At 40.4% G+C, this 19003-nt stretch overlaps 1 protein-coding gene across 6 annotated transcripts in view; it reads left to right on the top strand.

Annotated features, from left to right (window-relative positions):
* PLCE1 (phospholipase C epsilon 1) overlaps positions 1 to 19003 on the top strand; it is a 320122-nt gene that overhangs the window by 31606 nt on the left and 269513 nt on the right. For all 6 annotated transcript variants that reach the window (XM_061169296.1, XM_061169454.1, XM_061169606.1 and 3 more), the window contains one exon: positions 9665 to 11218. In XM_061169296.1, coding sequence (XP_061025279.1) covers positions 10016 to 11218 — 1203 coding nt within the window. In that variant the 5' untranslated portion in view covers positions 9665 to 10015. The remainder of the gene's footprint in view (positions 1 to 9664; positions 11219 to 19003) is intronic.

The raw sequence follows: 19003 nt of genomic DNA, 5'->3' as shown, positions 1-19003 counted from the left end.
CTATGTCTGTGAGTCTGTTTCTGTTTTGTAGAGAGTCAACCATCATTTTCAAAGTAGCAAATTCATTGTAGGACAAGGTGGAAGCAAATGTCAGACTTTCTTCTCTGGGCTTCCCTGCTCTCCAGGATTGTGGCTTCTCAGATCTAGCTGCCTTGGTAGCCCTCCACCACCTTCACAAAAGGTTCCAGATGAGCCAAAAATTCTTGAGGATTATAAGAAAATACTTTATGTTAATAATCTATTAAGAGTTCACATTCAGACAACAATGCCATGCATGGCTTGCTCTTCCCTGAGACTCCAGCGGGCTGTGTGGTTGGCCCTGCCTCTATACAGCATGGCCACTTTACACACCTGCTGTCCTCTGCCTCCTGCGAGCACACACAGTTCAGCTGTGTGACGTTCTGCAAGTGACACACACACTGTGAAAGCAGCCTGGCCCTGCAGCAGCTCTTCCATCTATGACATGCCGAAAATAGTCAGGAAGGGTCCCTCTTTCCCCCAGGATCTACAGAGTTTTCTTTTTTTAGGTTGCTCTTATATAAGTATCACTCACCATGAGACAGCTGCTAGGCCTAGCTATCACACAATATGTCACATTCATAAAAACAGTAAACATGCAGGCATTATTCTACCTAAAAACAATAAAACCAATTTAATTCTAAGGCACATCTTGCTCCCAGTATTTTATTTTTAAAATACTATTAGATGTCCATGATATCTAATCTAGTTTTAATACAGAGGTATTTCACTTAAATATTATCTCTGAGGAAATCAGATATTGTTTTGGGCAAAGCTTTTAAATCACAATAAAATAGTTATGGAACAGCAAAAAAGAGAAGATATGTATATATATACAGAGATGTGTATATACATATACCTACATATATTCATATATATGTGGAGAGAGAAGCACTAGTACGAGTTAGTTACATCATGTTTATGGATTAGAAGCCTCAGTATGGTTAGGATGTTATCTTTCTCCAAGTAGATATATTGATTAAAACCAATCCAAAACAAAGTCCTTGCAGATTGATGATAGTCTTTTTTTTTTTTTTTTAATTTTTAAAATTTATTTTTGGCTGCATTGGACTTTGTTGCTGTGCGCGGGCTTTCTCTAGTTGCAGAGAGCGAGGGCTACTCTTCGTTGCGGTGCGCGGGCTCTAGGTGTGCAGGCTTCAGTAGTTGCAGCACGTGGGCTCAGTAGTTGTGGCTCGCGGGCTTAGTTCCGTGGCATGTGGGATCTTCCTGAACCTGGGATTCAACCCGTGTCCCCTGCATTGGCAGGCGGATTCTTAACCACTGCACCACCAGGGAAGTCCCAGATTGATGATGTTCTTGAGGATTGGTGTAAGGTTTGGATTTACCACACTAAATAATGTGACGCTCTGTTCCTTCTCAACTGATGTGGATGAAAGGATGAGAATAGTGTTTGGGGAAGATTTTTCTAAAAATTGTATGGGATGGATTGAAAGAGGAAGAGGTTAGAATTTGGGAGACTGGAAGCTCTTAAGTTCTAATGGGTTCTAAGGGGCAAGGATTGGGCTCAAATAGCCGTGGAAAGGAAGGAGAGATTCAAATGCCTATTGAGACCAAGTATATGCCTAGGTATAAGCCAGGAATGTGGGGTGCAGGGTCTCTATAAAACTCCTTAAGTTTGAAGATGCAAGGTCTTTGTTTTTCAGAAGCTCTCAATCCATGCAGGGGTCCTACATTATCAATAACTACAATATAGTGTGCCGTGACATGCTATGGTGAGATGTGGGAAGAACTATGGGAAACACAGATGAGAGCAATTAATGCTGACAAGTGAGCATCAGAGAGGGCTATAGAGAGGAGATGCTGTTTAAGCTGGGTGATGGAGTCTTAGTTAAGTTAGAAGACAGTAGTAAGGGAAATGCAAGAGGCATTAAGTGCTCGGCTGGTTCAATAAAGGGCAAAAAGACCAGTGTGACAGGATATCTTTTTCTTGAGGGTATTGGTCAAAGATGAAACTGGAAAAAATCGATTGGGATTAAATCATGGAGGGTCAAATACCATCTTCTACTGCCCACTTTTCTCTCTTCTCATCATCTTATCAAAAACATGAATCTTTGTATGCATGCATCCTGTGAGTGTCAACCCCATAATCCTATTCGCCTCCGCTCTTGGCTTAAAGTTACATTCTACTAATGTCTGTATCCCCGTATTTCTGGGAGAGCAATAGGGAGAGAAGGGGCAATTTGCAAGCTGACTGGAGACTGTGTTTACAGTGAGGATTTCCTTTCCTTGGGAGTTCTACAATTGAGAATTAACCTGTATAGACAAACTTTTTTTGTGATCCTCCATGTTACTGTATCGGCAGACCTATCAATGTATTCATTCAAAAATATTTATTTGTGTAACTTTCTCATCTACCTATCAATCAACTCCTGATATCCAGTGTACACAGAGTAGAAAGATTAAGGTCTCTCTGAGTTTTCTGGGTCATAAGTCTAGCATCAAACTCTGAAACTTTTCTAATAAAGAGAGTAGAAGTCACAAAGGGTTAAGTCGTTGGAGTCTTGGAAAATGATCTAGATGGGTACACCAGTGCCTTTTGGGAGTGTTTTAAAATCTTTGTTTCTTTGTGACTTATGGAATTTCTGTCATCATAGTTCAGAGAAAGGAGGTCAGGAGAGGCTGGAACAGCAGACATTCACCGGAGAAGAAAGAGTGAAGACTGACTCATATCATGCAGAGTTTGGGTGTGGGTGTGTGCATACACCTACAACTGTGCACTCCATGTGCCTGTGGTTGGGAGAAAGGGAGGAAAGGGTTGTGCAGACATAATATTTTCTTTAATCTCTTTGCTGAGTGGACTTTGGAGGAGAGCATGCATAAGTAAATAACTGTGGCATGGTTGTTTGTCGTACACATGATACTCAAAGGGACTCTATAAAATCCTGTAAGTTAAGATGCAAATAGAACTATTCTGTTACCAACTTTGATGGTTACCCTAGTATTTCTCTTCCATGACGGTGAAATTACTGAGAAATTTTCAGTTTCTTTGATTAGTTTTTTTTTTATAAATTTATTTATTTTTAGCTGTGTTGGGTCTTCGTTTCTCTGCGAGGGCTTTCTCTAGTTGCGGCGAGCGGGGGCCACTCTTCATTGCGGTGCGCGGGCCTCTCACTACGGGCCTCTCACTATCGCGGCCTCTCTTGTTGCGGAGCACAGGCTCCAGACGCGCAGGCTCAGTAGTTGTGGCTCACGGGCCCAGTTGCTCCGCGGCATGTGGGATCTTCCCAGACCAGGGCTCGAACCCGTGTCCCCTGCATTGGCAGGCAGATTCTCAACCACTGCGCCACCAGGGAAGCCCTCTTTGATTAGTTGAAATGTTCTCCTACGAGCTTCAGATGAATTCACAGTTATGCATTGTATTTTCTTCATCTTTCTTTACAACGCTCATTCTACCCGAATATGGATAAAAATAATTGCTACCTCTTTGTAAAGTTCCAGCTCAAATCTCCCTCCATCAGAGCTTTACTGATCCCCTGGTCCTCGGCCATCTTGCTTTCTGAACCCTGTGGAATATAACAGGTGCTTAGTAAATAATTGACAATTGTCTAGTAGATTAGTTTTTGTTGTTGTTGTTATGCTCCACCTCCTTCCAACACCTACAGTTAGAAAAGACAATATGCTTGTATTTAATATTTTTCTAATTTTACTATTTTTTATGACACAAAGCATTCCATCTGGTTTAAGAGCATAAAATTGGAAATGTAGTAGGAATTAGGGACTATAACTTTCCCTCCAATGCAGGAATTTTCTATGTAGCTTCCTTGTTACACTCTTCTGTACTCTTAGATAAGTCACTCAGATACTCTGAGCCTCATTCATAAAATGGGGACGACAATAGTACTCACCTTTATTAGTTAGGAACAGATCTGGATGCCTGTGACAGAAAACCTAAAATAGTGGTAGCTTAAAGAAGATAGCATTTTATTTTTCTCTCTTCCAAATCTAGGAAACAGGCACAGTGGCTTCTATCTTGTTTCTTTGCTATGCAAGGCATCTATTCTCATGTTTACCTCACTGTCTGATATGGCTGCTTTAGCTCCAGCCATCATGCCTTCCCTGCAGCCAGCAGAAGGGAGAAAGAGGAGGAAGAGAAGGGCACACTCTCTCCCTTCAAGGACACTGTCCATAAGTAGCAAACCATTCTGCTTATATCTAATTAGCACTAACTTATTTGTATTACTACATCTAGCTGTAGGGGAGGCTAGTAAAGGGATGGCCATATGCTTCACCAAAATTCAGAAGTTCTATTATTGAGGAAAATGAGAACAGATTTGGGGGGACAATTAACAAGTCTCTGTCACCCTACTGATAATTTTATGAGATAAAACATGAAGATGAAATGAGATAATATGTACACTGTGCTTAGAACATGCCTGACATACAATACATGCTCAATAAGTATTAGCCATTGTTTTTATAATTAAACATTATAGGCAGTCATTCATTCACTCTATTATTTGTTCAACAGACACTGAATACCTACTATGCTGAACATCATACCTCTCCTGTTTAAATCTTTCTATCAACAATGAGGAGAAGACTGCTGTCCAAGATAGCCTGTCCTTTGTGGAACAGCTCTAAAAGTTAGGGAATTATTTATCAAACTAAACCAAAGCATGCCTCCCCAATAATTCATTTGTTTTGGCCCTGATCTTACCTTTTGAAACTATGAAACAAACCTTTTTCCTCGTCTCAGTTCTTCAAATATATGAAAATGGCTAATAAGCCTCACGCTTAGTTTTCTGGCTCTAAACAGGCATTTTGTTAACTCATTTATTTAGTGTGTAGTTTGGCAAACTTTTTCTGTAAAGGGCTAGATGGTAAATATTTCTGGCTTTGCAGGTCACATGGTCTCTGTCACAATTTCTCAACTCTACCACTGTAATGTGAAAGTAGCCATGGACATTATATAAATGAATGGCCATGACTGTGTTCCTATAAAATTTTATTTACAAAAACAGATAGCAGGCCAGATTTTGGCCTGGTGCTGTAGTTTGCTAGCCCCCTGATTTAGCCCATGGAAACTTATCAACAAGGTTATTTATGACTGATATTCCCCTACTCTGAAGCTGAAAACTTACTCTGTGACACTCCTGATTCTTCTTATACCTTTCATTTCTTTTTCTTGTCTTACTACAAGATTTGGCTAGGATTTCTAGCTAGGATTGGCTACGATTTCTAGCTAGGATTGGCCAGGATTTCTAGCACCCCCTGCGTCTCCATAACTTTACTTCCTGGCCAATCATTTCCCATGACACATTATCTATCCCAATTCATCTCTAGCTTGGAAATGCTACCTTGACAAGTCTTCTCTTGTTCTGCCATAGTCTTAACTCACATATCGTTTGACCTCTCCCAGGCTGGCCCTTCTCCAATCTTCCCCACAAACCTGTGCACATTAAGAAATGAAGAATCCTTTTTTCCATCCCTTTCTTTTTCAAATCTGTTAGACTCTGATCTTCATTCGGGCTTCAGCTTTTCTTCAGTTAACAGTCTAATGCTAACCATAACTCTAACCAAACCCAACTTCCCTCAAAGACAACCTAGAGGAGATAGGTAGAAAATTAACATTTACTGATGGGCCAGGCACTGCTGACATTTGCAACATGTGTGTTTCATTCCAATGTTATAGACGTGGTAAGGGCAGTTCGAGATTGATCATATAACCAGCTGTGGTCATGCAGCTGAGATTCAGGGAGTCAATCCCAGTTATAGAATAGAAATTCAAATTTGACTGGACCTGAGGAGTGGAGTGTGTGAATCTGGCAAAAGTAATTCAACACCATGTCACAAATACAACAGAGTTGCTAAACTCTGGTCATCTTCTCTCATCAAGACATTTACAAGGCATAGAATAACAAACATTTGCACTGAACTTTTGGTTTTCAGAACATTTCCTTCACAGTTTTATGGAGTAGGTGATTTTATTTCAATTTTACAGGAGAGGAAATCAAACCGCAAAGTGGTTAAAATATTTGCCGGAATTGCCAGGCGCCAGTGTCTTACTGTTTCTCTCTAGGAGAGTCCACAATTGCTCTTCTCGTAAAAGTTCGTACACCTCTTTTCTAGCTAACTCCTTATTGTCTTTCATACCTCAGCTCGGTCATCATCTTTTCCAGGAAATACTTCCTGCAGTCACTCCCACCTTGTGCCCACCATCTGATTTAGATGCTCTTCCTCTGTGTTAACCCAGATAATCACCTTATTTGCACTGTATCTTAACCGATGATGCATTAGCTTGTAAGGAAATCAAGGGCACATCCTTGCCTCATTTAATTTTGTACTCAATAAATATTTGTCGAATAAAGGAATGACGTGAGATGGAGCCAAGTCAGTGCTCCAGGGAGTCATTTTCCTGGGATGTTGCTCAGTCCTGGTTACACCTGGAGGCAAAACAGAAACCTCAGCCTCTTCCAGAGACGAATGCAAATAAAAGAGGATCCTCCCAGGAGCCATCGATCTCTGCAGCTAGGGGACATCAGAAATTCAAACCTGTGGGGTTTTAGACTAGATAGCAAAGAAAGCAGCATAACTATGGAGAAGAGCATAGGTTCTAGAGTCAGGCTTCTTGGATTTGAATCCTGACTTCACCATTTTCCAGCTGTGTGATCTTTGGCAAGTGACTTAGCTTTTCTCTGCTTGGGTTTTTAATCTCTCAAACGTGGATAATGATGGAACTCATCTATATTAGTTACTTACTGCTGTGCAACAAATTATCCCCAAAACTTAATGCCTCAAAACAATAAACAGTTATGATCTCACAGTTTCTGTGGGTCAGGAATTTGGAAAGGGCTCAGGTGAGTGCTTCTGGCTCTGGATCACTGGTGAGGTTACAGTCAAGAAGTCGACGGAGGCTGCCTTCATGCGGAGCCTTGACTGAGGTTAGAGGATCACTTTCCAAGATGGCTCACTCAAGTAGCCGTTGGCAGGAGGCTTCAGTTCTTGCCACAGGGAACTCTCCTGATGACATGGTAGCTGATTTCCCCCAGAGAAAGCAAGAGACGAAGAGCCAGGAAGAAACTCCGATGACTTTTATGAGCTATTCTCGGAAGTCATACACTGTTACTTCCATGATATTGTCTGTGTTAGAAGGACGTCACTAAGTACAGCCCACATTCAAGGAAAGGGGAATCAGTCTCCACCTTTTGAAAGGAGGAGTATCACAGAATTTGTGGACATATTTTAAAACCATCACACTATCTGGTAGAGTTGAGTGAGAATTACATGAGATAAGCATTATAAAATGCTTAGAACAGGACTTAAGCAACACCTACCTTGAATTACCTTCCTCATGGGTTAGAAAGGACAGATGAACTGTCAATCTGAAGGCTTTGGCTTGAAAAATTACATTCCTCTAAAAAATGGAGCAAAGATATTGAAAGCTGGTGCCATAAGCCTTTAAAGTATTCAGTATAGTTCTTGACATGAAAAGTTGTTCATGTTTTGAATTTTTAAAAGCAGGGATAAAACAGCATGTACAGTGTGATCTGGTATTTGTGTAATTATATACTTATATCTCTGTATGTTAATACATAGGGAGCATTCTGGAAGGAGGTTCCTCGTAGTATTAATCATGGTTATCTCTGGGTGGTGGAATTTGTGTTAAGGTAAAAAAAATTGTGTGTGTTTTTCTGCATTGTTTGAATTGTTTTATACTGAGCATATATCTACAAAAATAAGAGAGGCATTTTCCGAAGAAAATTAAAAAGAAACCCAGTTGGAAGGAAGACACAAAAGGTGGAAAGGGTTAGGATGTTGTACCAGGACGTTGCTGCTCTGGGTGGGCTGGTTTGTTCCCTGTGATGTATATGATTGATAGGGTATCCTCTGATCCTTCAAGGTAGTTGTGAAGACCTGCATGTGCTGAGAGCAGGTGAGAGTTTGTGACTGTCCTTGCTTGAGGGGACATATATGTAAGAGAAGAAGGGAAGAGCGGAAAAGGAGGAAGCAAGGAGAAGAGGGACATCTGTGTGGCAAAGAGCAAAGACAGGGCGAATCTGGTGTTGACAGCAGAGCCTGAATGCTCATCAGTTGCCTTGGGAAGAACAGCTTTACCTATAAAGAAACAGTATACTTGTGATGGGCACCCTGTGGGCCCAGAGTGCCTTGCATATCCTTTATAATTGCACTTGCCACATTGGATTGAAATCTGTTCAATTCTCTCTCCTTAACAGACTTGCAAGCAGGTCCTGGCTTTCTAGCCCATTACACAGTTCCCAACAGAGAGCAGCGTTCAATAATTTGGAGAATAAAATAGGCTAAATTATTTTTTTAAATAATGTCTTTCACAAATTGAAAATGTTTTTGTCAGTTGACATTCAACTGAATAATTTATTCAAATGAAACAGAGGGAGTTAAAAATGTATATACTTTATGGGGAAAAATTAGAAACACTGCCCAAAGATGCTCTTTGAAAGGTTTAAATCTATCATTTGTCTCCCATTTGTTGCATCTGTTCTTTGTTCACCTTTTCCTTTTTTCTGCCTTCTTTTTTATTATTTGAAAAAAATTTTAAGATTCTAATATCTTTACTTACTTCCTATATTTTTTTGTTAAAGTGGTTGCACTGGGGCTTATAGTATACATCTTTAGCTTATGACAACCTGACTTTAAGTAATGTTATCCCGATTCATGTAGAAAATAATCTTATAACAATATATTTCCATTTTCTCTCTCTTGACCTTTGTGCTATTATTGTCATATATTTCACTTCTGCATTTTTAGTAACTCCACAATATATTGTTATTATTTTTGCTTTAAATGGTCAGTTATCTTAAGTTATTTAAAAAGTAAGAAAAAATTGTATTTATCCACATATTTAACATTTTTCATACTCTTTATTTCTTTTTATAGATTCAGATTTCTATCAGGTATCATTCCCCTTCTGCCTTAAGGACTTCTTTTACCATTTCTTATATGTAAGTTTGCTAGTGATGAATTCTTCCAGCGTTTTATGTCTAAAAAGTCCTTATTTCATTTTTGTTTTCAAGAGATTTTTGCTGAGTATAGAAGTCTAAGTAGGCAGTATATCTATATATATATTTTTTTTCCTCCCCCCCCCCAGTACTTTAAAGGTTTACTCCACTGTCTTCTGGCTTGCATTGTTTCTATGAGAAGCCTGCTACCATCCTTATCTTTGCTCCTCTCTACTTCATGTGTCTTCTTTCTCTAACTTCCTTGGCCTCGTTGAATTCTCAACTACTTCTCTTTAAATTAGACACACTGTTGGGTTTCATCTGGGTCCCACCTCCTTCCCCGGTAGCCTAAAAACTCTCAAGCTGTAAGCTAGGGCATTTATAGAGCTCACCTTATTTGTTTTTTTCTTCTTTCAGGGATCATTGTTCTATGTTGCCTGTTGTTCAATATCTGAAAACCATTATTTCATTATTTTTTTCTGATATTTTTTCAGTTGTTTAAGGAAGGAATATAAATCTGGTCTCTGTTACTCCATTCTGGCTGGAAACAGAAGTTCTGAAATATTGAATCAGAAAAATGAAACCAACTTCTGATTGCAAAACTCCTTACTCAAAATGGATTCATATTTTGCTTTAGCTTAGAATTATGAGTTCATTTTTGAAAATCTGTTTAGTGCCACAGTGTTTGACATTATCCCTTTTTCTCACAGGATACATTCGAACTGGATTTTTAAATCATTGTAGGCCAGTGATGAATCAGAGGTTACAGAATGCAATGTCGAATAAAAGTCTTCAAAAGAATTGCTTCAAATGACCAAAGAAAGAAAATTGATCTACCACCTTAAAACCTTGATCTAGAAGAGCATACTGCACATGGTAGGAAGTGATAACTGGGGAAATTTATTTGGCTCTTAATGCACCTAAATGAAGGAATTGTCACTTTGTTCCTCAGAGGGCTTGTACACCTGAGATTATTTTAATAACCCATAGTTTTATTAACATTTTGACTTGATCACAAATGAGGAGAAACAGCAATAGCTAAAGCCTGCTCATTGGTCAAGATGACTTCTGAAGAAATGGCAGCTTCTGTTCTCAGACCTGTGACTCAGCGAAAAGTGATATCTGCTCAGTCGGCTGTAGATGAAAGTAATGATAAGGTCTCGGACATCAATGTTCCAAAGGCGCATCCTGTCAGGCAGAGCGGGGAGACTTCTCATACCATCTCACAACTGACCAAACTTACAGAAGAATCTTCTGGAAGCAACTTGCCCCAGATTCTCTCAGTAGCAAGGGAGAAAATAACGAGTGATGAGAACAGTAATGAAAAGTGCTGGGAGAAAAGCATACCAGACTCTGTGAAAAACCTTAACATTAACTGCAACAACATACTGAAAAACCATCAGCGTTGCCTTCCTCAGAGCCAGTTTTATGAAACGTGCGATTCTACCACAGAGGAAAGCCTGTGTTTGGAAACTGGAATCCCGTCTTCACTGGAAAGAAAGGTGTTCCCTGGAATTCAACTGGAAATAGACAGACCTCCCGCGGGCATTAGTCCACTAGGAACTCAATCAGCCATCATAGAGACGGGCAGGGCACACCCTGACAGCAACATGGCGGTATTTCACTTTCAGTATGAAGTGGACAGAAGAATGTCAGACACTTTCTGTCCCCTATCAGATAACTTGATTTTGGATGATTGTGGAAACTGTGTACTACCTGCTGTTGGTGGGGAACAAAAGAACAATTACATGGCGTATACTTGTAAACTGATGGAATTGGCAAGTAACTGTGACAATAAGAATAGGCAGCTGCAGTATGATCATTGTGACCCCTTGAATGACAAATACTTGTGCTTTGAAGGCTCTTGCCCGAAGGCCGATGTAGTATGTTCAAGTGACACCTTTTGCGGGGAGGATTTTACTGACAGCCCATCTGCCAAGACCTTTCTGAGCCATTTTGAGGACTTCCCTGATAATTGTGAAGATGTAGAAGAAGATTTATTCAAAAGCAAGAAGGAGCGGTCCACTTGGTTAGTGAGGAGATTTTGTAAAAATGACAGGGAAGTAAAGAAATCTGTATATACTGGGACAAGGGCAATTGTGAGAACTCTGCCTTCTGGTCACATTGGGCTGGGGGCTTGGAGTTACGTTGATCGGAAGAGAAACGGTCTCTTACTGCCTTGTGGGAGAGTCATGGAATGGCTGTCAACAGTGGTGACTAGGCAAGATGGGAGCCAATGTCTGTCCGAAGCCCAGTGGTATCCGGTAAGAGTTAAAGTTTCTTTTGATCAATTCTTTAAAGTTGATTTTTTTAAAAATCCAAATCTCCATTGTCTTAATTCATGGGAAATTTTCAGTTCTGGCAAATGATTCTTAGAGGAAGCATTTGTAGTTTTTGGAAACTAGTAGAGCTAACAGATACTGGAATTGATAGCTATCAAGATTGTGTTAATGCCACAACAATATAAGTAACAAAATACACATACATATGTCATCAGGATAGAAGAAATTAGGGAGAGCCCCTGGTTACTGTACACAGGATTATAAGATGGAGACAACTGGGAGTGGGAAAATGGCTCCCTCAACTGATTGTCTAGTTGTGTCCTTTTGAGATACATGCTTCTGTCCTCTTCTACCATGTAGCTCATTGTTTGCTTTTAGGTTGCAAGGCCTAAAGGAACTTAAATGTGTTTTCCTCCGTTTTCTAGGCAATGTTCCCAGTTCCTTCCCTCTTCACCCTTTTTATGCCATAGGCCCTTTTGGCAATTTGGTAAAGTCTTTAAACTGAGAAGAGCACTTTTAAATGCATCAAACGAAGTACAAAGGATCATAAAAGACACAGATTATGTGGATATACATTTATCAAGATAATTTTGAAATTGTAATATAGCAGAGTACCATAATGGCATAATGCAATAATGGCATCTAGCAATGTGATAGCGATCATAGTTTCAAAGTAGTGATGAATGTTAGTAGGGAATGGTTTGCCTGGGGCTTTCCCAGTTTTAGCACTGCAAGTCCCATGTTCTGGGAAGCCACTCAGTCTTGGGCAAACCAGGGCAGTTGGTCACCCTAATTATAAATACTATTTTAGGTCTCTTCCATGACTATGATGTATAGAAATATCTGTGGTTTCTGTTGGTGACAAAAATCACAGGTACTGCTAGTATTACTGAAGTTTGTTGCTTACATTCATAATTGAAGGAAATGCTAAATTTCTATTTGAGATTAATACAAAAATTTTTTTTCATCCAAATTTCTGGGCCCTCTGAGTTCTATCCACAGTTCCCCCTCTTTAAGTTAAGATTCCTGCTTTAGAAATGCACACAATTAGCTGCCCACTCTTGGACCTGATTCTTGCATCGGAAGCCAGCACCATGTATCATCTCGGTTTTTCCCTTCTCTGGCTAAATAGCCGTACTTCCTTCAACTGATCTTCATGGAAGAACCCTTTCTATAACTCTTGCATTTCAGTTTTGCACAGTTCCTTAAAACCTGGCCCAGTAAATAAAACCTGGTCTAGAACATCCCTTTTATTGAAATATGACTAGTATATTTTTATTTTAATCATCATCAACCATGGGAGCTAATGTTTATTGTGCATTTTACATGTGCCAGGCATTGGGCCAAATAACTTACATACTTGATTTCATGCAGTCATCTCAACTACCTTCTGATATGGTCTGATTATTAACCCCATTGTATTGCTAAGAAAACGGAGTCTCAAGGAAATTCTGTACCTTGCCCACAGTCACTTAGCTAGTAAGTGGTATAACTAGGACTGTAATCCAGGCAACTCACACTCTTAGTTTCTCGAGATCAAGAAAGATATAAAATTTAGATTAAGCTTTCAAAGGAACGAAAGAATTCTGTTCTTTTCACTGTATGTTTATTGAGTAGCCCCACTCACTAATGCTCATAGTATCTCAGACTTCGCGTGTTCCACATGGTGGCTCTAACCCTGGTTATGTGTTAGAATCAATGTCCAGGCTCCACCCCAGACCCTCTGAATCAGAATCACTGGGGTAGGGCACAGCATGAATAATTTCTCAAAGTTCCCCTGGTGGTTCTATGATTCTATGGAGTTGAGAACCACTGACCAGGAGCTTAAACTGAGCTCTTTGCTTTTTGGTCAGGACATTTCGGGAATATTTGCTCTGCCCTAAATTCCCTGACCCGGCTCTGGTTCTCAAGAGTGTCAGGGCTGCCCTGGGAGCCTGCCTGAAAAGTGACAGCTTGCAGGCCCTTCTCTCTGTACATTTGATGGGCACTTCAACCCAGCAAGTGTCAAGGGATATGGTTTTGAATCTTCATCTGGTTCCTCATGAAACCTGAGTCAAGAGTTGGTGTCAGCTCCCCACATGCTCCCCAGCTCTTCTGACAGAATTTTGTCCACACAGGAGAAAAAAGCTCATTCCAGGCATGTGTGTCCTGCCTGCACTATGGTGACTTGTCCAGTGCTGACCATGAAACTGCTGCTGATGGCAACATGTCATCCCACTTAAAAATGCATTGATTTTAAAATCCATGTACACTTGAAACTGAACATTAAGAACACAACAGAAATTTAAATACAGCAAAGTAAATGGAAGTAGATGGCTTGAAACCATTATCAGAGTTCCCCACACACTTATACAGTCATGAGGGTCATGAATCTGATGTCAATTTCAGAATAATTTTTGGCATGCCTTTATTCATTCCTCCAGTTTCTGGAGCCCTGCCACTTCTTCTGAGAATGTTCACTGGTCCCTAGCTCAAACCTGTCCCTTTCTGTCTGTCAGAGGCCTTGGGATGGGTAATTTCCAAAGAAAAGAACCAAAGAGATGTTGCAAATCATCTTTTTCCTGCTTCTTAGTCTCTGGAGGCTGGGAGAGCCTGCCACACCTCCTGCAGAGTAAACCTCAGGAACTTCTCTCTCCTTCTTTCTGTCTGGGCTTCCTGGAGGCTGTGGGCATTTTTATTAACCCTAAATATGAAGCTGGGGGATGGGCCAATTGTCCTCCTGTTCGTTTGTTTGTTCGTTCTTTCTTTTTTTTTTTTTTTTTGTAGTTAATTTACAATGTTGTGTTAGTTTCTGGTGCACAGCAAAGTGATTGTTTTATTTATTTTTATATATATATATATATATTATTTTTCATATTATTTTCCATTAAAGATACTGAATATAGTTCCCTGTGCTATACAAGTATGACATTGTTGCTTATTCTCCTGTCCTTTCTTAAGGGTAATTTCTGAAAGGGAGAGCCTTTTTTGAACATTCAAACATGGCAGGAATGAATCAATATTCTCTAAAGTATCGTATTGTCTCTGCATCTCATTCTTTAGTTTGAGTCTGGTGGAAATCCTTCTCAAAAGTTGCACAGATGAATTATAGCCCCTTTCCCCCTGCTCCTGTAAATTCCATCCTCCAGCTAAAAAAACTGCAGACCCCCAAGGTTATGCTCCTGTGCCTGTTCTTTGATTATTTCACGTGTCCGTCCTGGCTCTCCAATCAGATTGTAAGTTTATTAAGGTCAAGAAATGGCCCTACCTTTTGTATACTCTCCATAGTGCAAGCACGATGCCAAGTATTAAGAAAACAGGACAATGCCATGCTTAGAATCATGGTCTCTGGAGTCAGTCGCCCTGAATTGAAATTGTGGCTTTGACTCCAACACCTACTGGCCATGTGACCTTGGGCAAGTTGTTTAACCTCCTTGTCCCTAATTGCCTTAAAGGTAAATTGGGAATAATGGTTCTTGGGGGGTTAAATGAAATGCTACCATAAAGTCCTCTGCACGGTGCCTGGCCCCTCTTCTCACCTGGGGCTGTTTATCTTGCGCTTTGTCATGAACTGTCCCCACCTCCTTCTACTCTTTGGTGCCTTCTCACACAGGAATGTTTACCCTGCTACGCATTTGAAGGTATGTCCTTCCATCTATGATGTGGTAGCTTGCTTAATCCCTCCCACATGTTTAGAGTATGTGTTATTTGTCCAATTAGTTCCTTTGCCTCACATTAAAAAATTTTTTTCTTGTATGCCTTCGTCAAAATGACCCAATTAATTTATGTTTGCACAGCTGTGCAGGGAAGAATGGATTTGAATGGGAGACATTAATGAGGATGAATGCTTGCTGACTGACTAACCATATTGGTATCCTCCTCCTCCTGCCTGTAAAAAATTAAAACCTACCCCTTATTCAGTTACAACCCCCCTTGCCTGCTTTCGATTTATTGGCTCAACAAGACGGCATATTTTGGCAAGTGGCTAAAGTCTCCAGGTTAAATGTTGGTTAAAGGTGCTTTTCCTTTAAAAAAAAATTCTCCCCTTGCCCGAATTTTGGGGAGTTTAAGTACCTAGAGTTATTCTGAACATGAAGTACAAGAGGATCCTGCCTCTGCTGGAATCACTCATGTAACCTAGTTCTGCGTGCACTGAATGATGGAACATGGAGAATGTGAAGGTGGCAGGGCAGACAGCCCACCAGGTCCTGTTTTATTGCTTCATTTGTTTCCCTGCCTTGATCCACAAGAGGATTTACCGTGAAAGAATATATACAACAAAATAGAAAAAATGAAGTTTTACTTTTTAGAGATCAGACTAGGAAAACTAAATTAAACACCAGCTTCTACGTTGCTATTCCCTGTTCTGCTTTCTGCCTTCTAAAATGTGTCTTTCTCCTTCACATTTTATTCTATTCTCTAGCAGAGAAAATTAAACTTAAGAGGCAGTGAAAAATATTTGAGTGTTTAACATAAATTGCCTTTGTCAGCATATATGTCCTGGATTCTTTATTTTCTCTATTATGTGTAAAGGGACCAGCCGATAATAAATTCATCTTCTAAGTTGTAACTGTTATGGATGATCAAATATCCGTTGAGCCCTGCTGTCCAGTGTTGTAATAGATGGCAGTTGAAATAGCAACATGTCTTGTTTTCTTATCTGGAAATTTGGTCTCCCTGCAACTTGGGTACAGTTTGGACCTTGAAATAATTAAAATTTCACAGGGTGCCCAGGCTAAGCTCAAAGCCTGTGCTTGGGGACATGCCAGGCCTCCTCTTCCATTACTAAGGGTTATGTCGGGGACATGACATGGGTATAGGACGATGCTGGCCCCTTCCTGCTGAGCACAGTGAAAGGGAATCCAGCTCCTGGCCAGCCCCTGTGCAGTTTAGTCACATCTAGTGCATCAGTGGAAAATGTGACGGGCTGTCAATAGGACAGCTTTCCCTTATTAGCTGCATTGGGGCAGTTTAGAATGAATTTACTTCCACATCTCTGAAGTTACACCAGCTCTTTGGCTAGGATTTGGCAACAAAAGAGAAAAAAAAAGGAATGAAAAACACTGACCCTGGGCCGTAGTTTAAGGTGAATGTATTCATGGCCACTGTTACCCTTTTTTTTTTTTTGCTATAAACTGTTAGCTTTAAGTTTTGCTATAAACTGTTAGCTTTGGGACACAATCAGATTAGGATTTTTTTCTTTTCTTTCCTTTTCCCCAGATGTCCTGCATAATGAGAATTAGCAGCTGGAGAGGGCTGCCCCATCCCTGGAAATGGGCTGTGGTTAAAATGTGGCCTGAAAAGAATCAGAACCCGTGGGCAAAGATAAGAGCATCAGATGGAGGCCTGATCTAACCCACACTGTGCATTTTTTACACAGGAGGAACTCAGGCTGCCCATAGAATGACTTCCCCTTAGTCATGAGTGATGAAGTGGCCCTCTTCCCCCCGCCCCTCCCCCCCTCCCCCAGGTGCTGACTCAAGTACAGCAGTCCCCTCAGGGCTTATAGGCCTCCTGGAGTGATGCAGATTCAACACTCAAGGATTGAAGCATTTTTAGCAATGGGGGGAGAGGGCGGTGACCATCCCCTGACCCTCCATGACTAGACTAACTCATGGCTCAGGCAGGATCTTCCCTGAAAACCTCTTCTCAGACAATGGTGCTAGGGTCATTTTCTGACCCTGAAGAGCCCCATCCAGTAGTTTTTTGTTGTAGCAGCGGGCCTGGATGCATTCAGAGCCTCAGATTAAGCAAGGGTCTTACAGAGCTCAGTTATCCAAATCCCTAACCCCAACACTCAGGTCTTGAACCCCAACCCCTTCCCTCTCATTTAGGCCGTCACCCCTCAAACCCTCAGAAAGAACTCAGCAGAAAACCACCTCTGTCTTCAGCAACACAAAGACACAATGATCTTCAAGGAGAGCCCATACGTTGAAACCCAATAGACCTCCTTGGAGAGAAGGAGAAATGCTTTGATTTTTTTTTTCTTTTTAAAATAGTTTTATTGAGATACAATTCACATAGCATACAGTTTACCTATTTAAAGTATATAATCCAGTGGTTTGGGGTATATTCACACATGTATGCAACCATCTCCACAATTTTAGAACATTTTTATCACCTCAAAAAAAACCCGTACCCTTTAGCTATCACCCTCCATTCTTTCCACCCCTTCCCCCCTCCCCCAGCCCTAAGCATCCACTAATCTACTTTCCATGTCTATAGATTTCCCTATTCTGGACTTTCATATGAATGGACTCATATAGTATGTAGTCTTTTGTGACTGGCCTCTTTCACTGAGCATAATATTTTCAGGGTTCAAAGTTCATCTATATTGTAGCATGTATCAGTACTATGTGACTTTTTTCTGCTGAATAATATTCCATTGTATGAATATACCACATTTTCTTTATCCATTCGTCAGTTGCTGGACATTGGTTTTTTTCCTGCTTTTTGGCTGTGAACTTTCGTGTACAGGTTTTCGTGTAGATATATGTTTTCTTGAGTATATACCCAGGAGTGGAATTGCTGGGTCATATAATTGTGCTTAGCTTTTTGAGGAACTGCCAGACCTTTTTCCAAAGCAGCTGCAGCTTTTTACATTCCCACAGCAATGTGTGAGCTTTCTAATTCCTCCACGTTCTGACCAACATTTCTTAGTGTCCATCTTTTTGCTTATAGCCATCCTAGTGGGTATGAAGTGATATCTCACTGTAGTTTTGATTTGCATTTTCCTGATGGTTAGTGATGTTGAACATCTTTTCATGTGCTTGTTGACCATGTATGCATCTTTGGAGAAATGCCTATTCAAATCCTGTGCCCATTTAAAAAAAATTTTTTTTTTAATTATTGAATTCTTTATGTATTTTGGATATAAGTCCATTTTCAGATGTGTGATATGCAATATATAGCTAGATATATGTATAGGTATAGATATAATGAATGAAAGTCAAGAGGGCAGCAAAGAAGGCTTCCAATTTTTAATGCACAGTGAATCTTGTTAAACCTTTCCTTTGGATATTGATCTCATTCTTAGTCTTTCTTACACTACCCCAACAGCAACAACTTTCAAGTAAAACTTTCTATCTTCCTTCTCCCCACAATTCTCTCCAAACTCCAGTCTGCATAGTTTCTCCTTCCTCTTCTGCCCAAGCTTTTTATCATGCATTTAGGTCGTTTTTATAATTATCCAAATTCTGCTCCCCAGAGCAGTGGCTGGGAACCAGATTGTCTCCTGCAAACTTGTGCATCACAAGGAAGGCATCTGAGGCAGTGATGGTTGAGGAGGATGGCACCACTTCATAGTAATGTGCTCCATCGTGCACAGGTGCAGCAGGGCCAGGCCTGGGCTGAGACAAGCAGGTGCCTAGGGTGCAAAATTTAAGGAGGCAGGGTCTTGCAAGTGCCAACCCTGTACTTATTAGTGAGTGCCTCCTTAAATTTTGAGCCCTAGGCAGCTTACTTGTCTCACCCTAGTTCCAGCCCTGGGTGTGAGGGTCTAAGAGTTTCTTTGGTTTAGAAATGCATATTATCTTCCTAGTTCAGGAATGGCCTTGACTAAACACCCATATACCTTAATACAGATATTCTTAAAATATAAGTTAAGAATGGTTCCTCATTTTTAAAGGGTTCAAAAAAATCACAAGAATAATAATATTTCATAACATGTGAAAGTTATACGAAATTCAAATTTTACTCTTCACCAAGGAAAGTTATTGGAACACAGTCACACCCGTTCCTTTATGTGTTGTTTACAGCTGATTTCTCCCTGTAACAGCAGAGTTGAGT

This window comes from Eubalaena glacialis, chromosome 1, assembly GCF_028564815.1.
Source record: "Eubalaena glacialis isolate mEubGla1 chromosome 1, mEubGla1.1.hap2.+ XY, whole genome shotgun sequence".
NCBI lineage: Eukaryota > Metazoa > Chordata > Mammalia > Artiodactyla > Balaenidae > Eubalaena > Eubalaena glacialis.
This window is presented reverse-complemented; position numbering and strand designations above follow the sequence as displayed.